The sequence below is a fragment of the Meles meles genome, chromosome 8, assembly GCF_922984935.1.
Source record: "Meles meles chromosome 8, mMelMel3.1 paternal haplotype, whole genome shotgun sequence".
Taxonomy (NCBI): Eukaryota; Metazoa; Chordata; class Mammalia; order Carnivora; family Mustelidae; genus Meles; species Meles meles.
In genome coordinates this window covers 45,082,306-45,109,668 of record NC_060073.1, presented here as the reverse complement: position 1 = coordinate 45,109,668, position 27,363 = coordinate 45,082,306, and the positions used below count along the sequence as shown (strand labels likewise).

Sequence of the window (27,363 nt, the reverse complement as noted above, 5' to 3'; positions counted from 1 at the left end):
AAATAAACCCTGAGATGCCTTTATGGATACTTGTACCCTGGCCTTTCAAAAACATAGACTCTAATGGATGAATTAATCGACTGCTTTTGCTGAATTCATTAAGAGAAAATCCACTATTTGCATAACTACTGGCCCACTCTGAAATATAATTACTCAATGCTGATAATTCAACTACTTTTTGATGGCTCTAAAAAGTGTTATAAACCTGAGGAGAGTCTTTCTGACCATTCACACAGGAGGAAAGGAAATGCTATCGGTGACTGGAATTACAACATATGCCTACAAGGCAGCTATTATATCATAGTAAAAAATAATTTATTTTGAGACAGCAAATAATTTTATATTGTTTTTTCTTTCAGGAATGGTGGTTAAGTAAAATATACTGAGATAAATATGGATCTTACACAAACAGACATCCATAAATACTTATAACCAACCTATATGCAGATGGTATCCTTATTTGCCTTAAGTATATCAGCCCATCTGCTTTCTTCCTACACATTTTTCCCTATAGATTATTATGAAGTATAATATTAACTTATTAGTATTTTATATGTCACCTTAATGTTTAATTCTTTTGCAACAAGACTTGGATTGAGAGGAAGACGGCATTTATTTCTTAGAAAAAAGGACTGTACTCGTTCCATACTCCTTTGAAGGACAACCTAGGAAAAGAGAATGACACTGTAAGTACATACTGAAAATGAAGACCTACTTTTTAAAAAGATTTTATTTATTTATTTGACAGAGAGATACACAGCAAGAGAGGGAACACAAGCAGGGGGAGTGGGAGAGGAAGAAGCAGGCTTCCTGCTGAGTAGGGAGCCTGATGCAGGGCTTGATCCCAGAATCCTGGGATCATGACCCAAGCCAAAGGCAGACACATAAGCCACCCAGACGCCCCAGGAAGACCATTTTTTTAAGACAAAAAAATTATGTTGTGGACCAACCCAAATTTTAAAATGCCCAACTGTCAAATGGTCAAAAACAAGTTGTTGCTAAAGTTTTAATTTTATAATTAGAATGGGCAAAGGCTTATAAACATGGGGGGGGTACATATGGTTTATTTAACATAATAATTAAAAGTCTCTAACAATCAAATAAATAGAAATTAAACTGAAATGAGATGTAATATTTCCTGACAGTTTAAAAATTTAAGGTTAACACCCCAGTCCCAACAACAGGGCAGAAAAAGATACTTTCATAATCTATTAGTGGAGAAAAAGATTTAAAAATATACAAAGTTCCTGACTCAGCTATTTCACCTATAGGACTATCATATAAGGAAATAGTAGCAAAGGGGTAAATACTTATACACTATATTCACTGTAGGAATGGAAAAAGAAAAATGTGTAAACGACCTACAAAGGTAATGGTTCACAATTTACTCTACAATACCTTGTAATACTATGTACCCAATTAAGAAACAGGAGGTGTGACCATAGGTCTTCACATAAATTCTCTAAGATGAGGTAAAAAAGAGCAATTTGCAAAACAAAACCCCACCAAAAAACCCCCCACATAATTGCTGAAAGAAATTAAAGATCTAGACGAATGAAAAGACATCCTGTGTTCATGAACTGGAAGACTTAATATTATTAAGATTGCAGTATTTTCCAAATTAATCTACAAACTCAACACAATTCCTTTTTTTTTTTTAAAGATTTTATTTATTTGACAGAGAGTGAGAGAGAGAGCATAAGCAAGAGGAGCAGAGATGGGAGAGGAAGAAGCAGGGAGCCCAATGCAGAGCTCAATGCCAGGACCCGGGGATCATGACCTGAGATAAAGGCAGACACTTAACTCACTGAGCCACCCAGGTGCCCCACAGACTTAACACAATTCTTATCAAAATTCCAACTTCCTTTTTGTAGCAATGTACAAGATGGTCCTAAAATTCAGACAAAATTGCAAGAGACTTCTGAATAGACCAAAACAACAACAACAACAAACCCTTGAAAAAGAAAAGTTAGAAAACTCATACTTCTTGGGGCGCCTGGGTGGCTCACGGGTTAAGCCTCTGCCTTCAGCTCAGGTCATGATCTAAGGGACCTGGGATCGAGCCCCGTATCGGGCTCTCTGCTCAGCAGGGAGCCTGCTTCCCCCTTTCTCTCTGCCTGCCTCTCTGCCTACTTGTGATCTCTCTCTGTCAAATAAATAAATAAAATCTTAAAAAAAAAAAAAGAAAACTCATACTTGATTTCAAAAATTACCACAAAGCTACAATAATGAAACCAGTATGGCATAAGGATAATCTTACAGATCAATGAACTAGAATTCAGACCTATATGTCTCTGGTCAACTGACTTTTATCAAAGGTGCCAAGATCATTTATGGGAAAGAACAGTCTCTTCAACAAATGGTGCTGAGAAGTTCTGAAGATGCTGCCTAAGGGAAAAAGCAGATCTGGAAAAGGTGGGGTGCTGACGGGGAGTGGTAAGCAGCCTCTAGGAGAGACAGTGCTGACAAGAAGTCTCAGGGTCCAAAGGTGGTGGCAGACACTCTATGTGAAAAACATGGGGAAAATTATGGAAGCTATGGAAAAGTTAAAGTCTGGAATGAGATTAAATAAAGTGGCTGCACATTATAGTGAAGATAAAGTGATGTGGTTGGATGACCAGAGGTTCCATGGTGGGACCACTTCAAAAAGCAGCATTTACCTTGCTTTAAAAAGCCCCCCAGTTAAGACAAAATCTGGCTATCATATTATTATGAAGGGACAAAATTGTACAAAAAACTGAAATAACAAAAATGGTGCTAGAACAACTGAATAATTGCATGTGAAAGAATAAAGTTGAATCCTTACCTCCAAGCATATTAAAAAATACTCAAAATGGATCGAAGACTTATATAAGAGCAAACAATAAAACTCCTAGAACATAGCTGTGTGTCTTTGTGACCTTGGATTTGACCACAAATTCTTAGTTATCAATTGCACAAGCAACAAAAGGAAAAATAAACCATAAAATTAGTAACTTTTGTGCATTAAGGGACACTACCAAGGAAATAAAAAGATAATTCGAAGAATTGGAGAAAATATTTTTTTTAAAGATTTTTGTTTATTTATTTGAGAGACAGTATGAGAGGGGAGAAGATCAGAGGGAGAAGCAGATTCCCCGTGGAGCTGGGAGCCCGATGCAGGACTCGATCCCGGGACTCCACAATCATGACCTGAGCCAAAGGCAATCACTTAACCAACTTAGCCACCCAGGCGCCTGAGAGAAAATAATTACAGTGTCTCTGACAAGGGTCTAATATTCCAAATACATAAAGAACAATACAACAACAAAAAGACAAACCATTTAAAAAAAAACCAAAAACTTAGAACAGAAACTCTCTGAAAAAGATATACAAATGGTCAACAAACACACAAAAATGTGCTCAGCATCACTGATCATTAGGAAAATGCAAATCACAACCACAAGGAGGTACTACTTCATACCCATTAAGATGACTATCATTTTTTAAAATTATTTTTAACATATAATGTATTATTTGCCCCAGGGGTACAGGTCTGTGAATCATCAGGCTTACACATTTCACAGCACTTGCCATAGCACATACCCTCCCCAATGTCCATCACCCAGCCACCCTATCCCTACCCTTCCACCCCCCGCAACCCTCAGTTTGTTCTGTGAGATTAAGAGTCTCTTATGGTTTGTCTTCCTCCCGATCCCATCTTGTTTCATTTTTTCCTTCCCTACCTCCCCAAATCCCCCACTCTGCCTCTCAAATTTGATGACTATCTTTTTTTTTTTTTTTAAAGGCAGAAAATAACAAATGTTGGTGAGGATGTGGAGAAGTTGGAATCTTCATACATTGCTAGTGGAAATATAAAATGATGAAACCTACTTTGGATAAAGGTTTGGTGGTTCCTCAAAAAGTTAAACATAAAAATTGCTTTATAGTTCAGTAATTCTACTCCTAGATAAAGTTGAAAGAGTTATCCTAACAAAAACTTGCACACGAATAAAAAAATGTGGTATATCCACAGAACGGAACATTATTCAGCTATAAAAAGGAGTGAAGTACTCATACATGCTAGAATATGGGTGAACCTTGAAAATATTAGGCAAAATGAAGAAACCAGACACAAAGGCCACATATTGTATAATTTCATTTAAATGAAATGTCCAGAATAGGTACATCCACAGAACAGAAAGCAGATTAATGCTTGGGGCCTGGGAAAGGAAGGGAATGAGGAATGAAAAGTAAGTGGGTACAGGCTTTCTTTTTGCTATGATGAAAATGTTCTGGAATTAGTGGTAGTGGCTGCATAACATTGTAAATGTACTAAAAGACAATGAATTAAATAGGTGAATTTTATCTCAAGAACAATATGTATGTATGTATGTATATTTCTATAAAAAACTTTTAAAAATCCAAATATTTGTGTATATATTTAAGTGCATATATGTATAAGGTCATATAAAAGACCAGAAAGGACATAAAGCAAACGATGAATAATAGATACCTAACAGGGAGAAAATGAACTGGAAAATTTTAATTTTTACATTATTTTAACATTTTAATAAAAAATTTTTTATCCTATAAATTTATTATTTGGATTTTTTAAAACATTAGCATCAACTCATACTTGCATTACTTTTTTTTTTTTTTTTTTTTTAAGATTTTATTTATTTATTTTAAAGAGAGAAAGATCACAAGTAGGGAGAGAGGCAGGCAGAGAGAAAGAGAGGAGGAAGCAGGCTCCCTGCCAAGCAGAGAGCCCGATGCGGGGCTCGATCCCAGGACCCTGGGATCATGACCTGAGCGAAAGGCAGAGGCTTTAACCCACTGAGCCACCCAGGAGCCCCTGCATTACTTTTTTAGTTACAAAAAGTTAAAAACAAAATAATGAAAAAGAAACTCAAGAATTGTGACCAGGAAGGAATTCATAAGCATGGGAATTAAAAAACCGTTTGAGTTAGGCTGTAAAATCTTTTCCTATGGTTTTAAACAAACTGAATTCATCAGTTTAAAACAACATAGGTATAGTTAGTCTAGTGGATATCAACTGGTAAAGAGTAACAACTCATCAACACTATAGAGATCCTTCAACATCAAAATATTCATATTCCCTCTTTTGGGTACATACCTGTCTGGCTGATCCACTAGACTGCCTTACTTTTTCTGCTACTCCTCCTAAAAGCTGCACAAGTTTAGTCTGTTTCCAAAGTTCTTCTCGGAGTCCTTTTCCTCCTACTGAGAGGAGAGCTCCCAAAACATGTTCGTATCGGGCACCAAACTGTGCATCATGTAGGGCATCCTTGAGGAGCCTAATACAGCAAAACAGTTTTGTCAGCCACTTCTGAAAACTGGATGAATGTCTCTTGAATATCAATGTAGGTTCATTTTTTTGGTATCCAGGAATTTATTTTAAGCTATATAAGTAAAAACTCATTCTTATGGAGCTCTTAACATTTTGTTAGCTCTTTATTGCAAAGAGATTTGGCATTTTTGGTTTTATTTCCAAGGACATAAAAATCTGGCTTCATCTGGTATTGACATAAGCAGTCTGAGGATACTGTTTAGACTTTCAGAATATACCACCTCTATAAATACTAGGAAGAGAAATAAATTACTTAAAAAAAGTTGAACTCTTACCAATATAAATTGTGTGCTATATGTATATTTCCCAATGCCCTGGACAGAAGGAAGCGCACTAATGAACTGTTCAAGTAAATTTCATATTTCAAAGCCTACACATAAAGGAAAGTAAGAATTACTAGTGGTCAAACCCATACGATATTATTAGGATAAAATTATCAAAAGAGAAACTATATAAAGCAAGATTTAAGATAACACTGATAAAAATGAAACAGATGAATTAACTTAGGCTATATATGTTATAAAATCAAGCAGTAAAGTGTAGGTTTGGGAATAATATTCATTAGTTATGTTTAAATGGCTAATAAAGAAAAATCAAAGAAAAGTTTAAGTCTGGCTTGTTCTGAGAATCTAAAAATGTGAGAATTAAAAATCCAGGTGTGTGTTTGTATATAAAATATTCAAGTGGGGTAGTTAACAATAGTGGAAAAAAATTCATACTACATCCAAACTTAAGGTACCTCAACATTCCCACAAAAGTACTTTTAATCAAAACAGAATGGAGATCCTTTAGCAAGTTCTCTACTCATAAAAAATGGGTGGAGAGTAAGGTGAACAGGTAAACCAGTAAAAAAACTCACCTGTACAAACTGTGGAAGAAGATCAGTTAGTTCATCATCACTTATAGCCTCAATCCAGGTCACAGCTATAGACCTCACTTCCTGATCAGCAAATCTAAAGAAGCACCACAAAAATCAAGATTTAATGGTGATTTCTTTCCAGTGAAGCGGCATTTCTTTTTTTTATTTATTTATTTATTTATTTATTTGAGAGAGAGTGAGTAAGAGAGAGAGCACACAGGAGCAGGGGCAGAGGGAGAGGGACAAGCAGGCCGCTTGCTGAGCAAGGAGCCTGATGCAGGGCTCAATCCCAGGACCCTGGAATCATGACCTGAACCGAAAGCAGATGCTTAACCAACTGAGCCATTCCGGTGCCCCTGAAGCTGTATTTCCTAAAAACACAATCTATACGTGACAAAGAATATTCAAATAGCTCTTTATTCAAAAGCAGTATCTTTCTTTTTCTTTTTTTTTTTTTTAGGAAGAAAAATCTTACTGTACTATACAAATTCAACTTCAGGACTGTTCAAAAACTGTTTAATTATGAAAATTTTGACCCATATCATAAAAAAATACAAAAAATTATTCAAAATTTAGAACTTAAATCCCTCTTTAGGCTAGTTTTATTATTTTTTTTTTCAAGATTCTATTTATTGACTGAGAGAGTGAGAGCCAGAGAGGACAAGCAGGGTGAGAGAGCATGAACAGGGTGAACGGCAGAGCAGAGGGAGAAGCAGACTCCCCACTAAGCAGGGAGCCTGATGTGAGGCTGGATCTGGGTAGTTTAAAATGATAGGACAACTCTATTCTTTTTTTAATTTTTAAAAGTGAACTCTACACCCAACGTGGTGCTTGAACTCATAACTGCCCCCCCCAACCCTGAGATCAAGAGTCCCATGTTCCACCAACGGAGGCAGCCAGGCTCCCCATGACAACTCTTTTTAATAACCCTAGCACAGGGCGCCTGGATGGCTCAGCGGGTTAAAGCCTCTGCTTTCCGCTCAGGTCAAGATTGGCATCTAGCCGCATCAGGCTCTCTGCTCAGCAGGGAACCTGCTTCCCTTCCTCTCTCTCTCTCTGCCCGCCTCTCTGCCTGTCAAATAAATAAATAAAATCTTAAAACAAAAACAAAAACCCAGCACAAAAAGTATGTTTATAAAAATACACATTTACACATTTATATTGCACTGAATTGCTTTCATGGTAAAACAAAGGGAAATACTCCTGCAACATAATATACCCTATTGGAAAAACTGGTAACAATAAAATAGAGCAAGTACATTCACTCACAGTTAACTTACTTTGAGTCAAGTAGTTCCAAAGCAGTCAGTGGGTGTAATGGAGGCCATTGCTGAAGCAGTGAGTAAGTTTTGGCAAGATTAACCCATTTCCAGTTTGGGGCACTTGCTAGTACTTTAGGAAGACAATTTGGGTGTTTGAGGCAATAAAAGCGTTTCTCCCACAAAAAGGCTTTATCTTCTTTAGAAAGTCTGCATATACAACAAAAAATTAAATTACTTCTCAATGATATTATGATGACAGTTATAATCTCAATGATTAAAAATACAAAGAAGAAATTTATTCATTTTAGGACAGCCACTTCTTGGTAGAATCATCAATACTAATTTTGAATAGAAAAATGCAATGTACAGCAAACACTACTAATTTACTCTAATTTGGGGGATAGAAAGAAATCATTCTGCCTTGATAAAAGTCTTAGTTATGAAAATGAAGGATAATTCAGTATGATAAAAATTTATTGAGCTCTAACCAGATGCCAAGCACTAGAAATCAGAGTTGAATAAGCAGAACCCACTCTACGAGATAGCAAGGATATCATCCATTTTATACAAGTAAAATCAAAAGTCATGCAAAAAAAAAAGCTATCACATATTAGAAGATGATTTTAGAAGATGATTATTCAGCTCAAATGAGGAACATTCAAAATGAGAAGTATTTGTTTGGAAGACTCTAATTCAGTCTTAATGACAAATGTTTATGTGAATGAAATATTCACTATTTTACTATCCATCCATCTACTTTTGTGTATAAATACATGCACTGATGCATTCATGTCATGTGGAGAACTGAAAAAATTCAAATATTCCAAAAAGGTGCACAGTTAAAGTCTCTCCCGCCAGTTACCCTTCCCAGTGACATCTGCCTTATTAATCTTATTAGACTGCATATCCTTGGGGCGCATGGGTGGCTCAGTGGGTTAAGCCTCTGCCTTTGGCTCAGGTCATGATCTCAGGGTCCTGGGATATCATGATCTCAGGGTCCTGGGATAGAGCCTCTCTGCTCGGCAGGGAGCCTGCTTCTCTCTCTCTCTGCCTGCCTCTCTTGTCTACTTGTGCTCTCTCTCTCTGTGTCAAATAAATAAATAAAATCTTAAAAAAAAAAAAAGATCGCATATCCTTCCAGAGATAGTCTATTGATATAAAAGCATATACATAGGTATGGGTAGATTCTTTTTTCTTTACATAAATAGTAACATACCACATAAACTATTCTGCTCCTTGCTTTCTTCATTTAACACCTAACGTATTAGTACATACAGCTAGTTGTAAGGGTTTTTTTTAAGATTTTATTTATTTATTTGAGAGAGAGACAGTGAGAGAGAGCATGAGCGAGGAGAAGGTCAGAGGGAGAAGCAGACTCCCCCTGGAGCTGGGAGCCCGGTGGGGGACTTGATCCCTGGGATTCCAGGATCATGACCTGAGCCAAAGGCAGTCGTCTAACCAACTGAGCCACTCAGGCGTCCCTGTAAGTTCATTCTTAATAATTACATAATACTCCACTGGATAAAGGTACAATAATTGAACATTTACTGATGGACACTCCCTGTCACTTACAATAATCTAAATACTGCAATGAATATTCTTTACCCCATAAGCAAATATAAAAGGTTTTCTCGAAGACATATAATTAAATGGAACTATAACCACTAAGGTACAGACTATGTACACTGTGACCTTTATCGATTTTGATCTCCCAAAGCTCCGAAGCCAACAGTTTAAGTTCCATTTTTCTGTATCCTCATCAATACTTTATATGAGACATTTTAATTTTCATCTAAGACATGTGTATAAAATAATATATTGCAGTAATTTTCCTTTTCTTGATTACTGAGGGGTCAAACATCTTCTCAGATATTTTTTTTTTAACAAATTTTATTTTATTGTATTTATTTATTTGACAGCGAGAGAGAGAGATCACAAGTAGGCAGAGAGGCAGGCAGAGAGAGAGAGGGAAGCAGGCTCCCTGCCGAGCAGAGAGCCCGACGTGGGACTCGATCCCAGGACCCTGAGATCATGACCTGAGCCGAAGGCAGCGGCTTAACCCACTGAGCCACCCAGGCGCCCCTCTTCTCAGATATTTTAAAGGCACTGTATTTCTTTTCAAAAAAAATTATCTAGTCATATTCTTTCTATTACTAAGTTGTCTAAAGAACTGAAGTTCTTTATATATATATTTTTAATAATCTATTAATATTTACTGTTAATTTAGTTCTCAATGTTGTTTGCCTTTCGATCATTTAAAAGTTTGACTTGTACAAATTTTTAAAGTTTTATGTAGTTAGGGATGCCTGGGTGGCTCGGTTTGTTGAGTGGCTCAGGTCATGATCCCAGCATCCTGGGATCGAATCCTGCACTGGGCTCCTTGCTCAGCGGGGAGCCTGCTTCTCCCTCTGCCTCTATCTACCACTCTGTCTGCCTGTGCTTGAACTCTCTAACAAATAAATAAATAAAATCTTAAAAAAATAAAGTTTTATGTAGTTATATGGGTTTTTATAGAATTAAAAACAACAAGAAAACTTTCCATACCAAGATTACTAAATCATGAACTAAATCAGGGCACTTAATAAACTATTAACTTGAGGGGCGCCTGGGTGGCTCAGTGGGTTAAAGCCTCTGCCTTCACAGCAAGACGGAGAAAACGGTTAGGTAACAGCATTCCAGGTCCCATGAGGTCCAGCTGCTACACTGGACTCCCTGAGAACCTTCTGTGGCCTGACAATAAAACTTCCTATTCACTTTAAAAAAAAAAATAAATAAAAATAAAAATGGACCCACTGTGAACTCCTAGTCTTTCCATTAATACTCTGAAGAAATACTGTGCCTGGTTGGTATGCTTAAGCAGGACTCCTGCATTTAGGGGACAGCAAGAGGGAAATAAATGTACAGAGTAACTTGAAACCAGACAAACCTGTCTAAAAGGATATGACTTGTTCTCAGAACTGTTTCCTTTTTATGAGACTCTGGGAAAAGAGAAGGGCCTTACAGAGCTCTTCTTTTCAAATCTTTTGCTTGCCTTTTCCCCACTTTTGTCAGTACCTTCCCCTTAAGAGGAGAGAAGCCCCCCATCAACAGATGAATGGATAAAGGAGATGTGTACATATACACAATGGAATACTATGCAGCCATCAAAAGAAATGAAATCTTGCCATTTGCGACAACTTGGATGGAACTAGAGGGTATCATGCTTAGTGAAATAAGTCAATTGGAGAAAGGCAACTATCATATGATCTCCCTGATATGAGGACGTGGAGATGCAACATGGGGGGTTAGGGGGATAGGAGAAGAATAAATGAAACAAGATGGGATTGGGAGGGAGACAAACCATAAGTGACTCTTAATCTCACAAAACAAACTGGGGGTTGCTGGGGGGAGGTGGGGTTGGGAGAGGGGGAGAGGGGTTATGGACATTGGGGAGGGTATGTGCTATGGTGAGTGCTGTGAAGTGTGTAAACCTGGCGATTCACAGACCTGTACCCCCTGGGGATAAAAATACATTATATGTTTATAAAAAATAAGAAATAAAAAAAAAAATAGAAAGCCTCTGCCTTCGGCTCAGGTCATGATCTCAGGGTCCTAAGATCGAGCCCCACATTGGGCTCTCTGCTCAGCAGGGAGCCTGCTTCCCCTCTCTCACTCTGCCTGCTGCTTTGCCTACTTGTGATCTCTCCCTCTCTCTCTCTCTGTCAAATAAATAAATAAATAAAAATCTTAAAAACAAATAATTAACTTGAGATTTACAATAAGAAAATACCCAGGCAAAACAAAAATCAAAGGAGCATACCCAAGTGATGAGTCTCTATGAATAATATCAAGAAGTTTCCCTTTTGTATCATTCTCCAGTGTTTCTAAGTTGTGTTGCTGTATGATGCTTCTGTCAACTTGAGGAGTAGTATAGATGACATCAAACGTAGGAGAAGGAAAGTCAACCTTAAAAATTTAACAGAGGTTTATCAGACTGCAGCTAAATAGTCCACATATCTGCCACATTAATTTGTCTTTGAGAAAACGGATTCTGAGCCATCAGGGTGACTATTAGATTGACTATTGAATTAACACTTCTTGTCCTTTTGCTGAAAGTGATTACCATCACTGGTAATTTTTAAAGGCACATATATTACATGGGATGAATACAAGCCCCCCCTTTTTTTGCTGTTTCTCAGAAACAGGAAATGGTTTATTAACATTTAAATTGAAGACAGGTCCTAAGATCAGACAAGACCAATTAGGCTTCTTTAGTTAACAATCCAAATCATGGAATACATATACATCTTAATAAGAAATCTCAACCTCCCCATGTATGAATAAGTACCATTACCTGTAACACTATTCTTTCCATCACATAGCCTTTTCTGGGTACTGTTCCAGGAAGAGGATTTGTATGTGATGAAGTCCAAAGATACAGAAGCTTAGTTCCACATGTTAAAAACCTTCATGAATGTAGACAGAAGAATATTGTAGCTTTCATTTTATTTTTGTAGTTTTCATTTTAAAAACTGCTTCAAAATTCACATCTCTCACACACACACACCCCCCCCAAAAAACTCATATTACATGGGAATGAATTTGAAACACTTATCCAAACATTTATTAAGCATCCATTAGATAAGAGTATCATCTTTAAAAACATACTAGAGTCACTCTCCATAGAGTATTAATACTTCAGGTAAATGTACTGATGAGTGGGGGCTGGGACAAAGGGAGGGAAGAATGAAATAATAGATCTTGGGAAGAATGGGGTTAAGGATAGAACACAAAAGGGTAAAGACTCAGAGTCACTTGTTCCCAAAGCAACTTTAAAAAGAGATCAAGAGTTGAACTGTCTTCTGACTGAGCTAGCAGGAGCCCCAACCTCCGTCCCCCTCCACCGCCCAAAGCAACTTTTATAAATAGAAAGGTGAAGAACAGTCTTTAAAGATCATCTACAATGGAATACATCTCAAGGTAACAGTTTGGATTACATAACGGCTCACTTTCACCTTAAGAACAAACCACATGCCAAGGAAACCAATACAGTATACTTTGCAACAAAACACTAATCATCTCAGAAGAGAAGTTTTATCTGTGCTCTAAACCAGGGGTCAGCAAGCCTTTTCTGTAAAGGGTCAGATGGCAAATATTTTGGGCTTTTTGGGTCAGATAATCTGTTGTAGACGCAACTATACTGCAAAAGTAGCCATGAACAATACATAATAATGTATACTGCGATCTAACAAAACTGTATTTTACAAAAAACGGGCAGTACATGGGAGTGTGCTGACCCTTTCCCTAGACTACTAATTTAAATTAAAAACATTTATCAGTAAGACATTTATATATCTTTACACAGAATAAATTTCTGAAAAATAATGAGATATATAAAGAAAACTATGAGCTTCATCAAACTTCATTCATTTTATTCAAACAGCAAATATCCTTTATGAAACTAGTTTCAAGTCTTAATGTTTTCTCTTGAAGGTTAACAGCCTTTAAATCTCCGACACATTATATTCTTTTTCAGATCCACCCTCACCCCAACTAGATTTTAAGGCAAATTCTGATATTATTTCATCTGTAAATACTTTTAGATCTCTCTAAACAATAAACACTTTTATTTTAAAACAAGTACAACACCATTATCACTCCTAAAATAATTAACAATTACTTAAAATCATCAGCTGTCAGTATCAGTATTCAAGTTTCATTGTCTCAAAAGTTTATTTAAAGTTGGTTGTTCGAATAAAGATCCAAGCAACTTCGAATACTGCATTTAGATGATGTCTTTTTTTTTTTTTAAAGGATTATTTATTTATTTATTTATTTGATAGAGATCACAAGTAGGCAGAGAGGCAGGCAGAGACAGAGGGGGGAAGCAGGCTCCCCGCTGAACAGACAGTCCAATGCGGGGCTCGATCCTAGGACCCTGGGATCATGACCTGAGCCAAAGGCAGAGGCTTTAACCCACTGAGCCACCCAGGCGCCCCATTGGATGATGTCTTTTTTTTTTTTTTTTAAAGATTTATTTATTTGACACAGAGAGAGAGAGAGATCACAAGTAGGCAGAGAGGCAGGCAGAGAGAGAGGAAGGGAAGGAGGCTCCCCGCTGAGCAGCGAGCCCGATGCGGGGCTCGATCCCAGGACCCTGGGATCATGACCTGAGCCGAAGGCAGAGGCTTTAACCCACTGAGCCACCCAGGCGCCCCGGATGATGTCTTTTTAAGTATATTTTAATTTAAGGGCCTAACTCCAGGCCTGTCACCTGGTTTTGCAAATAAACTTTTATCAGAAGGAAGCCACACTCATTTATTGACTATTGTTGCTTTTTGCCTTTGATTTTGCATTTGTGACAGAGATTACAGTTAACCCTTGAATAACACCCTTGAGCTGCACAGGTCCACTCATTTTTTTCAATATAGTACTATAAATATATTTTCTCTTATGACCTTAATAACATCTTTTCTCTATCTCACTTTAAGAATATACTATGTAATGGGGCACCTGGGTGGCTCAGTGGGTTAAAGCCTCTGCCTTCTGTTCAGGTCATGATCTCAGGGTCCTGGGATCGAGCCCCATATCAGGCTCCCTGATCAGGCTCTCTGCTCAGCAGGGAGCCTGCTTCCCCCCACCCCCCGCCCCCCCCTCCGGGCTGCCTGCCTCTCTGCCTACTTGTGATCTCTGTCAAATAAATAAATAAAATCTTAAAAAAAAAAAAAAAAGGAATATACTATGTAAGGGGCAAGGGGCACTTGGGTGGATCAGTCTTTAAGCCTCTGCCTCCTTCTCCCTCTCCCACTTCCATTGCTTGTATTCCCTCTCTCGCTGTGTCTGTCAAATAAATAAATAAAATCTTCAAATATATATATATATACTATGTAATACATATTAATATACAAAATTCATGTTAATCGCTATGTGTTATCAATAAGGCTTCTGGTCAACAGCAGGCTACTAGTTGAGTTTTTGGGGAGTCAAAGTTATTTGCAGGTTTGACCACATTGGGGGGGCAGGGCAAAAAGGCACTGCTAACCCCCCTGTTATTCAAGTGTCAACTGTATTATGACCTGCAAAGCCTAAACTACTTCTACCTGGTCCTCTTTACAGAAAAAGTTTGCTGACTCTTATTTTTATCTATACATTCTTCCTCTCTTTTTTATCCTTGCCATTTGTTGAAAAAAAAACAAAACAAAACAGGTCTTTTGTTCTAAGAATTTTCTATATCCTGGATTTAACTGATTTCATTCCTCTAGTGTCATTAGGATGTCCCTTTTATCTCCTACACTTTCGTAAAGTAGTAGTTAGATCCTAGAAGCTTGATTTGATTCAGGTTTAGTTATCTGGCAAGAATACTTAAAGGTAAAATCACATACTACTTCCTATTACATCAAATAAAGAGAGACACTGTTTGGTTTCTCTCTCTTTCTGTTAAGATAAGTTTGTTTGGGCCCAGTCAGTCTAAACTACCCATTATGTAGTTCCAGAAAAGTTAATCACTTAATGGCTTTAAGCAAGCATGGATCATCAATACTTAAATCAATAGTTTTAAACCAAGAGTGATTTTGCCCCCAGTGGATATTTGGCAAGGTCTGGAGGCACTATTGGTTGGTAACTGGGGGTAGTATTGGCGACAGGGATGCTGCCAAACATCCTACAATGCACAGGACAGTCTCCCACAGCAAAGAATGATCTGGCCCAAAATATCAATAGTGCCAAAACTGAGAAACCCTGGACTAAATCTATTATTTCAGTAGGGGTTACAAAATTGTGATATTCTATCATTTCTCGAGCATCTATTAGCTGGAATTTTTCTATTAACTTTCTCACATCAATTATTTGGTAACCCTGAATTACAAGTGCTAAGGAAAGACAGGTTAAATGCTTGATTCTGTTTATTTAAAAATGAGTTAAGAACTCATCTGTTATTGAAGCTGACTGAAATGCCTCTAAGTTTTTTGGCGTCCCTCTGAGAGTGACTTTATCAGGTTGTATGCAGGCTGCACCTTAAATATAAATTATTTTTAAGATTTTATTTATTTATTTATTCGAGAGACAGAGTGAGCAAGAGAGAGAGAGCACAAAAGCAGAGGGGGAGGGAGAGGCAGGCTCCCCTGCTGAGCAGAGAGCCCAATTTGAGGCGAGGCTCCATCCGGTACCCTGGGATCATGACCTGAGCCAAAGACAGACACCTAACTGACAGAGCCTCCCATGCACCCCAATGTAAGTTATTTTTATTTATTTTAAGGTTTTATTTATTTATTTGACAGAGAGAGATCACAAGTAGATAGAGAGGCAGGCAGAGAGAGAGAGAGAGAGAGAGAGAGAGAGAGGGAAGCAGGATCCCTGCTGAGCAGAGAGCCCGATGCGGGACTTGATCCCAGGACCCTGAGATCATGACCTGAGCTGAAGGCAGTGGCTTAACCCACTGAGCCACCCAGGCGCCCCTGTAAGTTATTTTTAGAAAGAATTTCAAGACCAGGATTTCTGATCACTGTACTACAATAAGTTAACTTAATTGAATCATTAACACTTTAAATTAATGTTTAACCATCTCCCCTTTGAGTGTTTCTTGAATGCTAAGACCTAACAACAGTACCTACCTAGACCAATTGCACTATTTGGCAAAATCTCGGGCTTAGTGCCATCTGCTTATTGTTTTAACAGCAGAGTGCCGGATGCAAACTATTTGTCTAACAAAAGTCAACTGCCTTTCACCTTACTCTCTTGAATTTTTAAAGTGTTACATCATTCATAAAAACAAGCAAAAAAACCCACGCATTAAAAAAAAACATTTATTACTATACAATATAAAGGGACAAAAAGTGATGTAACTTCTCTAATTAAGCAAAGATCCATTGTTCTTTTAAGACCAAGATTTTTAGAGCTGACATCCATTTATTTATTTATGTATTAGAAAAGATTTTAGGGGCACCTGGGTGGCTCAGTGGGTTAAAGCCTCTACCTTTGGCTCAGGTCAAGATCCCAGGGTCCTGGGATCAAGCCCTGCATCCGGCTCTCTGCTTGGCAGAGAGCCTGCTTCCTCCTCTCTCTGCCTGCCTCTCTGCCTACTTGTGATCTCTGTCTGTCAAATAAATAAATGAAATCTTAAAAAGTAAAAAGATTTGAGAAAGTGAGGGTGCGCATGCGCGTGCGAGAGACAGCGAGCGAGCAAGCATGCGCATGAGCGGGCGAGCATGCAAGCAGGGGGAAACACAGAGGGAGAGAGCAGCAGACTCCCTGATGAGCAGGGAGCCAGAGGTAGGTAGGGCTGGATCCCCAGACACTTGGGATCATGACCTGAGCTGAAGGTAGATGCTTAACTGATTGAACCACCAGGCGCCCCAGAACTAACTTATTCATAAAAATTAATGATAATGATGCAATTATTTAATTTTCTCACATAACTGTTCTCTGACACTAATTCATCACAATTGAGAACACAATTTCCCTCCTTCACATGGCCAATATGCTGTTTTAGAGTAATTATGGATTATATTTAGCAAAAGGTTCTAAATACTCATCCTTAATGATAATAACTTCAACTGCTTTTCTCTAGCCTTTGGTGGTTCAGAATTACTTCAGATAGCAAATAAAATTTGAGCCTACCTAAAGGTAGCAGATAAAAAAAATCTAATACTGCCTCCTCAAATGAGAGGAAAGTAACTAAAGAGAGAAAAATAAAGGAATAAATGCTATGTTTAAGTACATAGGAAAAGAACAAATATTTTAAGAACAAAATTTGTGAAGTCAATGTTTCAAACATATGATTTTAATAAATGATTACTAGAAAACCAAAGTGTATTTGCCATTTAAGAGGAAAAAGAAGTAGAACTAGATTAGCAAATTTTTTTCATTCTTGATTTTTATTATAGAACAGATTAAGTTATTAAATCACTTCTCAAACTGTCCCACAGAATACAATGTTTTAGAGCATATATTCCAGAACAAAAAAAAAGTATCATGGTACCAAATAAATTTGAGAATGGCAATTTAGGGTAATAAGAACACAGACCCTGAGGCCAGACTGCCTAGATTCAAATCCCAATTCAACTCCGTATTAGCTAAGTGCACTAGGGCGAGTCACTTAAGCTCACTCTACTTTGATTTTCCCCTCTGTAAAAAGGGATAGAAACACCTGCCTTCCTAGGCAGTAACCCTACACCTAGGGTTGGTATAATACATATACAGCACTCAGACTAATACCTAGCATAACAAATGCTGTGTGTTTGTCATTACAGTACTACTGTTACTAAACATAATAGGTTTCTTGACTGCAAAACTTTATAGAGATACTTTAATATGCTAATGTGCTATCACTCGGCAAAATGTTATTGTGTACTGTATGAAAAATATCTGGAACTTATTCAATTTTTGTTTTCCTCATTTAGATAGACACTTGATAGTCTCATGGAACATACTACTTAAAACATAATTAAAATAGTTGAAAGGCCAGATAAATTATACTACTGCAGGGCTATAAGATACAAGGCTCAAAAGGAATTCCTTTACCCGTAAGGATCAATAAGGTTTTGAACATATGGGAGACTTTTGGAGGTTAAAGGCCGGGGCCCACAGCAGCCAGGGTAGATCAGTTAGGTAAAGAGAAGGAAATAATGTGCAGCTGTAGACTCTGAAACTATGGAGAAGAATGGGAAAAGTATGAGAAGAGGAAAAATGGGATTTGTTTTATTGGCATCAAGGAAACTTGTAAGACCACGACTATTATGTCAAAAACACAGTACTTTACATAAATGACAGAGCATAAACTGCCTGCTGCTTTTCTCCTGGAATAGTGAGTGGCAAACAATCTTCTAAGTACCCAGGTAGATATGTTCAAATTATAGCAGAGTTACTTTGTGATTTCTTCTGATCTGTGTCTCTGAAATAACTTCCTTTTATTCACACTGCAAAAACTGAGGTAGCACATTATCCCATATATGTCATTGTTCCCCATGCTATTCTCTAGCCAATTCTGATGTTGCAGATGTGTCCACAGTAACTCACCATCATAACTCAGTAAAACTTACCGTTTAAAATCAAAAAGAGGTAAAGAAACTTTGCCCAAAGCTTCTGGCCCCTTTCTCTGCTTATTAGAATCAGGGGAACTTCCACTGCTCTGATTTAAAATTCCAAAAAGAGTAAGGTGAAGAAGTGATTCTAATGGCAATTGTGATATCTGGATGGGAAAAATGATTCTAAGGGGGAAAAATGTATTAATAGAAAAGACAAATTAGATCAAATATGAAATTAAACCATTTAATGAGACTGACAATTTTAGGCATTTCATTTGACTTATCAAAAAATCTTTAATCCCGAGTAACTTTTACTTAAGCAGCAATTTTGGCCAATATGTACTATAAAAAGTCTTAAATAAATTTCATTAAAATTTCAAATATGTAATAGTTCTTTAAAAATTTCTTAGTGCATTTTCTCAAGACTTGATACTGTCAACTTCTAGGGAAAATAAGTCATTTTTATTGTCTTTAGGAAAAACTAGATGATTATTTCTGATTAGGATATACATACATATAAAATATATTTTATACATAAATATAGATATACATACACACATACAAACACACAAGGGCAGACATGTATGTTTACCTTTTAAATTTTTTAAGTCTGAAAGGATACATTGGGTCAAAAGTGGTCACTCTGAGGAGTCATAAGATGGTTAAGTGTTGGAAATAAAATGATACCATTTTTACCCATACATATTTTTGTATTAATATTTTCAAAGATGCGTTATTTTTGTAATTTAAAAAAGTAAATATGAAAACACTTAATAAATGCAGAATAAAAAGTTCTGCAATTACATACGTCCCTAAATAGTGAAAGCATCCCCTTAGTTTAAAAACAGTATTTTAAAAATATTAACAGTGCAAAGTATCTTGTATATGGATTTAATTTTCTAATGTTAACCAAAAACTAGGCTTCATATATATAATATTACAGAATAAATACTAAACTAAGCAATGTTATGAAAACCGTATTTCTATGGTATGTGTGTACAACTGTATGTAAATTTATAGTTTTAGCTTGACAAAAGTCTAAGAACAATTAATGGCATGTTCTATAATTTAACAATATGCACATTTTTCAGAACAGTATTTCAGATTTTTAAATGAGAATTTATCTCTTCTATAGTATATCTAGGAGAGATCCTAAGATACAAGAATTTAGTGGACTTTAATGGAAATTGTGATAAAAATGAAAACTAGGATGCATACATGGAAAAAAGAGGGCATACTGAAAAAATAAAAAGCCAAAACTTTCACTTACAGTTCATCCCATTTAATAAGATAGAAGAAACTCTTATAAGTGCCAACCTTCTTTGACTGAATAGGTTTAAAGAGATCCTTTCCATTGTGAGACAGGGAACATATCAAGTAGTATTTTTCATAACTGAGAAAAGAAAGATTTTTAATTTGATAATACAAATTTGTTAACTGATACAAATGCATATCATTAGCCATTTTTCCCTAAAAGCGATTATTATCTGAAATTATGTGGCCACCATTCATCTGAATTTTTGGAAAACATCTAAAATTCAACTATTGCAAATGCTACAAAAATAAAGAAAGAGTATAGCAGAGGAATACAGAAGGAAATGTGTATCCCCAAGTGCAAGTCTAAGGTGGCTGCGCTAGAAACCTCCTCACAACTTTGTCATCAGTTATTAGCTTTAGATTTTAGCTGAATGGCACTGAATAATTATTTATTTCTAGGTAAATTCTTAGAAGAGAAAGTAGAAACATTATCTTCCATAGGTGCTATTTTCTTTGCTAAGTAACTAGAGTCAGTTAAGCATATTAATGCATGGGCCTGACTTGCACTGAGCCAGTCTTTCTAATCTATTAGGAGTCTTCCATCCATGGAATACATGCTATTGTATTCTCATTAGACAGCAATGATTTAGCCCCTAATTGCCACAAGTACAGAGCTGGTTGGATACCATCAGGCAATCTTGCAGGCTAGGAGTCTTAGGTTCATTAAAACTGTGTTCTCCTAGATTTCTAACTTACTGCTAGGCTTACACATTAACCATTTCGTTCATATATACAATCTATTAATCATATGGAATATATTTTAAATCTGATCTCACTGATTCACAAAACACCTTTAGCTAACTACTTAACTACTTTTCTCAACCTCACTCTATTTGTCCCTCTTTTCTTCAGCATTTTACTTTCCTACCATCTTAATTATCACTGCAGTTTTCTGTATTGTCTTCTAGCAAGCATCTATTTTCCTCATTAGTATCCCTAAATTTGTGTGTATATAAGAATCTGTATGGAGGATGTGGAAGGTATTACCCCTGTAACATTTAAAAGAATCAAATACCTTCACATGGCAGTAGTACCCATATAAAGGCAAGTCCCAAGAGGGCAGAGATTCTTCTGTTGCCTTGTTTACTATTGAATCCCTAGTATGAAGAACACTGCCCAAAGATGGTATTCAGTAAATATTTACTGAGTGTTAATGTATCACTTTCAAGTAATTATATATTCTAGTATATTAATCTAAAGCTCAATTTAAGCAAAATGTATGTTCAGTATGTATTCACTAGTCTTTATTTTACTTTATAGCATTAAGTTATTATGGAACTATTTCATTAAAAGTATTCAATTCAGACTTTTCAGTTTATATTAGTCATTTCATAAGCTGAAGCTGGCAAACTTTGTAGCACTGACAAAAAAATAAAAAAGGCAGGGTGCTGAGGTGGTTCAGTGGGTTAAACTTGCCTTTGGCTGGGATCGAGCCCTGCAAACCGCTCTGCTCAGCAGGGAGCCTGCTTCCTCCTCCTCTCTCTCTCTCTGCCTGCCTCTGCCTACTTGTGATCGCTCTGTCAAATAAAATCTTTTAAAAAAAAATTCAGTAGAAGAAATACGCTCTTATAGACTTCAAAGCCTAGCAATCAGTAAATTGCCTTTTCTTTTCTTTTTTTTTTTTTTTAAGATTTTATTTATTTGACAGACAGAGACCACAAGCAGGCAGAGAGGCAGGCAGAGAGAGGAGGAAGCAGGCTTCCTGCTGAGCAGAGCCCGATGGGGGCTCGATCCCAGGACCCTGAGATCACGACCTGAGCCGAAGGCAGCGGCTTAACCCACTGAGCCACCCAGGCGCCCCTAAATTGCCTTTTCTAAAGGAAAGGCTGAAAAATAACAGTCATAAATTGACTAATTTATTAGTATTTGTCTTTATAACCTTACACATGTATTTTCCTCCCTTTTTTTGCATGTAGTGAGTGGTATTTTTTATTGCAACAGCTTTAAACATCTCTGTAATTTTTATGAAAACCACAAAGGTATCTGATAATTCCTGTATCATCCACTTAAATATTAAGAGAACAGTGCATGGCTGACATTTTATAGAATTAGAACAGCTTCTGGGTAAAGTTGTACATATTCCATTTTAAATAGTTACTTACTTTGATACCCAATTACTCGAAATTCCATGTGCAGCAAAAATTGTAAACTGAAGCTGTTCTGTTGTTGTCCAAGCCTCCTTGACGTTCCTGTTACTTTGGGCACAGTTTGTAGGACTCCTACCACAATTTGCATGGAGTCTGAGAAGATCATAAATTGCTGCAGTTAACTGGTCCATGCTTACTTGAACAGGATTTTCAGAATTCAGTGATCCTATATTTAAAGAAATTGTTAATATAATTCCCCCAAAAAACCAACAACTGTTGCTAAAATTTAAAGAACTTAAAGACATACCCCTAGATGAACTCTTACTAATATCTCCTTCTCCAGACAGTGAAGTTACCTGCATACACATATAAATTAGTCAGAAAATTGCCCATATGTACTGAAATTAAAGGTAAAAATTAAATTAAATGCTCTATCAGGAAACCTCCCAAAAGTTCCTGCAGAATAAAACAAAGCAAAAATGCAACAAAGGGTGAAAACCCCCCAAAAAACAAATTATTTTTAGTTATCAAGAAAATCAGAGTAACTGAAAATTAGTGCATGATACAGAAACTCAACAAAATCTGCCTCATTCAATAAGTCTAGTAAGTAAGATTTGAAACCCAAAAGTGATAAATACACTAATATGATGCTTTATATTCCATTAGTTGCTTTACTATTAGTAAAGTAAGAATATCTTTGGGGCGCCTGGGTGGTTCAGTCGGTTAAGCATCTGCCTTTGGCTCTGGTTACGATCCCAGTGTCCTGGGACTGAGCCCCACATCAGGCTCTCTGCTCAGCAGGGATACTGTTTCTCCCTCTCCCTCTGCCTGCCGCTCCCCCTGCTTGTGCTCTCTGTCAAAAAAAAAAAAAAAAAAAAAAAAAAAAAATCTTCAAATGGGGCGCCTGGGTGGCACAGCTGGTTGATTGTCTGACTCGGTTTTGGCTCAGGTCATGATGTTCAGGTCACACTGCGTCGGGCTCTGCACTCACTGCAGAGTCTGCTTGGGACTCTCTCTCCCTCTCTTTCTGTCCCTCCGCTGCCTCTCTCCCCCTCTCTTAAAAAAAAAAAAGAGAGAGAAAGAGAGAGAGAGAAAAGAGACCCAAATTTCTATATACCCTACAGATAGGTTCTCTGTGAGAATGAATCAATAAAGCTTTCTCTTAGATATGCTGAAAGGCATACCATCAATGTAACTTTTCCTTCCTTTAAATGTATTGTGTCTTGGAATCCACCTTCTCTGATCCTTTCATCAGAGCTATGAACAATCCTCTGAACAGAGGTAATTAAATCCCCATGGAAATACCATAGGGAGAGCTTTTGTTTTTAAGCCTTATTTTATTTATTTATTTATTTTTTTATATTTTATTTATTTGACAGAGAGAAATCATAACTAGGCAGAGAGGCAGGCAGAGAGAGAGGAGGAAGCAGGCTCCCTGCGGAGCAGAAAGCCCGATGCAGGGCTCGATCCCAGGACCCTGGGATCATGACCTGAGCCAAAGGCAGAGGCTTTAACCCACTGAGCCACCCAGGCGCCCCCGGGAGAGCTTTTACTAAAAGCAACAGTATGATATCAAGAAAGGACACCCAACCTGGTTGTTTCTGAGGCAATAAGTCACTATTAGTGAGGTTTCTGGATATTTTCAAGAAGAAGAGGTTATCGCCAAAGTAGAACTTCTCCCATGGGCAGTCATGGACGTTTCCATCCAGAAGGACAAATGGAAACTATCACCACCTAGGTTCTGAAGCTCAGTATCTACCTGGAACTCTCCAACCAACTTGTTTTTGCCACAATACCTCCTTCACACATAAAAGGTTTATAGTTTGACATCCATGTATTCAATATCAACCCTCGCAAAGCCCTTCCAAAGCAGCCCATCTCCTCTCAGGAATTCCCAACTATACCAAGTAAGTGACCAAATCAACTCAAAAGTGAAAGCCAAGGTTAAAATGGTAACACATTGTCCAGAAGAAGCAAAAATCTCCCAGTTTAAGTGACAGACACTCACTGAAATACATACTTGCATTTAACAAAATGCTAATTACTAAAAGAATACTCACATCAGCACTTTTACTCCTTGGAAGATTAACCGCTCTCTTTAGCTTCTTTACTGCTTCTGTAATGGCAAGAGTCTCTACACCATCTAAAGCGCTACAGATTTTTCTTACAGCTTTAATTACTTGATCTACAGCTCGGTGCTGGTTCTTTAAAAATAAAAAAGTAAAATAAACATAAGTACGTAGAATTTAAAGGATGTTTCAGAAAAGATAAAGTCAGAAACTAGACATTTTAGATGTGCTTAAGAACAGATATCCTTTCCTCTTTGTGATGAAAAAGATACAAGACAACCTTTTCAATTATCTATTTTATTTTGAATAAGAAAAACTGGGTCTTCACTTTGCACGAGACAATTATTCATACACAAATGCCATTAATTTCATCAGAATAATAAATTATTAACAAATTGTTAAGTCATAAAAAAAAACTGGAGTTATTTTTTATTCTCATTTGGGATTAAGTTCCATATTAACAAACTATAGAAATGATCCCTGAAAGTATAGTCTTCTAAGTTCCATATTAAAAACACCAATCCTGCATGCCAAAAATTTGGTATCAGAAACCAAGTTCTTCAGAGGCTGGCCACATATTAATAACATTGGGCCACAGTTATGAAACGTTAAATCAACTTTTAAGCATCGTTTACATCTGTACAACCATCACTTTTTACATTTTGTCTCATGAAAAAACTTCCTTGAGGATTATCCCTCCAGAGTATTCAACCACAGTTGATTTCACCATGATTCAAAAATATACATGTACAATTATAAAATCATTTATCCGATGAGAATATTTAAAACTCCCTCCCCATTCCTCCATCATTTTAAAGTATATATTTCATTAAGAAACATTTTTACATAATGAATGAACTCATCAAACATTTAAGCCAACCTTATAGGCCAAGTACTATTAGAATGGGCTGAAACTTAGTACTGTACTATCCCTTAAAAATTTAAACTTTTCCACCCTTGAGGCTTGGCAACCATAAACTAAATGCTCCCTGTACCTTCATGCTTAAATAAAACCACCTCATTCTCTCAAACACCCAATTACCCTCCAGTCCTCAGGCCCTGACAATCTGTTTTCTAGCTCCCTATTTTGGCTTAAATAACTTTTTATTTCTGCTTCTACTCCTACACCTTCATGCAAAAACCTTTCCAGTTTTGAGGCACAGGTCATTCTCCTATACTACTCCCCATCATTTTTTATGTCCCAGTCATCAATTTATTGTCTATCAATTTCAAATCCATCCTTCTTTGCTCTACTTTGTGATACTGAAGCTAGACCTATAAACATTTTTCCTTTGCCAGTTGACACAATGTTAGGTTTTGTCAATAGAGGGCACCGAAGGGACACTCACACAACAGCAGCATGAAGACACTTCTCATCAGGGTTCTAGTCCTCTATTTTTTACTTCAGCATCAGATCCCAGGGATCCTCAAAGACCAGCTCCAGCTGCTACCCGCCGACTCTCACCCATGGCCATGGTCTCCCAATCTGACAACTCTATTAAGGTTCTTTGCTATAGGCAACCCATGTGTCCCTGAGACAGCCAAACCCTCATGGAAGACGCTGGATTTCCAAAAAAAGGTCTGAATTTTAGCCTGAGGTTGGAGGGGAGGTTCTATCCTAAGTCCTTAGAATTCCTTCACTATCCATTGTTCCTCAACTTAGAGCTAACAGCTGCTTTTTCGCACTTATTATTACTGCTGGACCCCTCAAAGCATGATTGGCAAACTTTTTAAAGGCCAGAGAGCAAACGTTCTAGGCTTGGAGGGCCAGCCACATCGTCTCTGTCACAATTCAACTCTGCTATTATGGTGTGAAAACAAATACTGACAATACATGAACTAATAAGCTGTGTTCCAATAAAACTTTATTTACAAAAATAGGCAATAGGCCACATTTAGCATACAAGTCATAATATGTCAAGTCCTTCTTTAGAATCCTCTTTTACTCTTTACAGTACTTAACTACTTTTTATTAATTAATGACTCTCTAAGTTTCCCTGTTCTACTACTATATTTCCTGTCTTCTAACTTATCCTCTAATGGCCTGATCTGCCTGACAATTGACATGTAGTCATTTCCCGCACTGTATACCCTATTTTTGCTCTGGATATTCCCGACTTCCTACCCTATATCCTGTAAGCCTCAGTTATATAAATGTCCACATGGAAAATTCATAGCCTCTTCAACCCCCAAATTATACCCTATCAGAATCTAAACTACAATATCATACATACTCTGATCACAATCTCCTTTGTTCTCACACATTCACTCTGACTAAACGAAGTCTTTGAGCTCAGATACTATTCTCTGCTTCCTCTACCAAGTAGCTGAATACTTTCAGAGAAAATCTCAGAACTGTACAGATTCAACATTCCCTAATTTTAGCAGGAACTTGCATGCTACTTAACATTCCTTTTACTTGTTCTTGGTCAGTTCTCTTTCCCATTCTTCTTAGAATATGAAGCCAAACCATTATTCCTTGGCTCAAAACATCTGCCATTACCCTAACTTCACTTTACTAAAATAAATTAATACCTTATCTCTAGAAAATTAAGGCCAGTAGGAATCAAAACTTCTAAAACTTCCTGATCTCCCCTAAAAGCTAAATTAAAATGTACAAAAATTTATATGTGAATGTTTATAGCAGCATAACTCATAACTAAAAACTGTAAACTGACAAAATGTCCATTATTTGGTGGCCAGATAAAAACAAAATATGGTGTATCCATACAATGAAAGTATTTAGCAATAAAAAAAAAATTAGCCAACTGTGGATACATACTACAACTTATGTATAACATGGACAGAGCTTAAAAACAGTAGGATATGTGAAAAAAAAATCAGATATAAAAGATTCCATAGGATATGATTCCATTTACATGAAATCTCCATTAAAGGCAAATCTATCAAGCAGGAACCAGATTGGGCATTATCTGTGGGTGGGTCTGGGAATGGAGAATGACTGTGAAGTGGCAAATGGAAAATTTGGGGGTCATGAAAATGTTCTAAAGAACTGGATTATGGGGATAATTATACAATTCTATGCATTTATTGAAAGAAATCATTGAATTATATACATCTAATGGGTACATTTTATCGTATATAAATTATACCACAATAAAGCTATAAAAAATGTGGATAATAACTCTTGTTCAACATAGTATTAGAAGTTCTAGCAACGGCAATCAGACAACAAAGAGAAATAAAAGGTATCCAGATTGGCGAGGAAGAAGTCAAACTCTCTCTCTTCGCAGATGACATGATTCTTTATATAGAAAACCCCAAAGACTCCACCCCCAAACTACTAGAACTCATACAGCAATTCAGTAACGTGGCAGGATACAAAGTCAATGTACAGAAATCAGTGGCTTTCTTATACACTAACAATGAAAATACAGAAAGGGAAATTAGAGAATCGATTCCATTTACTATAGCAC

At 36.9% G+C, this 27,363-nt stretch overlaps 1 protein-coding gene and 1 pseudogene across 3 annotated transcripts in view; both read right to left on the bottom strand.

Moving 5' to 3' along the window:
• The window catches only part of PIK3C2A (phosphatidylinositol-4-phosphate 3-kinase catalytic subunit type 2 alpha), a 108,525-nt gene that overhangs the window by 24,301 nt on the left and 56,861 nt on the right, over window positions 1-27,363 (bottom strand). For all 3 annotated transcript variants that reach the window (XM_046015018.1, XM_046015016.1, XM_046015017.1), the window contains exons 9-20: window positions 23,918-24,061; window positions 22,165-22,213; window positions 21,873-22,083; window positions 19,724-19,846; window positions 18,469-18,636; window positions 11,787-11,898; window positions 11,253-11,398; window positions 7,472-7,660; window positions 6,192-6,285; window positions 5,608-5,702; window positions 5,099-5,279; window positions 561-665 (exon numbers count right to left, since the gene is read on the bottom strand). In XM_046015018.1, coding sequence (XP_045870974.1) covers window positions 561-665; window positions 5,099-5,279; window positions 5,608-5,702; window positions 6,192-6,285; window positions 7,472-7,660; window positions 11,253-11,398; window positions 11,787-11,898; window positions 18,469-18,636; window positions 19,724-19,846; window positions 21,873-22,083; window positions 22,165-22,213; window positions 23,918-24,061 — 1,617 coding nt within the window. The remainder of the gene's footprint in view (window positions 1-560; window positions 666-5,098; window positions 5,280-5,607; window positions 5,703-6,191; window positions 6,286-7,471; window positions 7,661-11,252; window positions 11,399-11,786; window positions 11,899-18,468; window positions 18,637-19,723; window positions 19,847-21,872; window positions 22,084-22,164; window positions 22,214-23,917; window positions 24,062-27,363) is intronic.
• On the bottom strand, window positions 24,342-24,422 carry LOC123950232 (annotated as a pseudogene).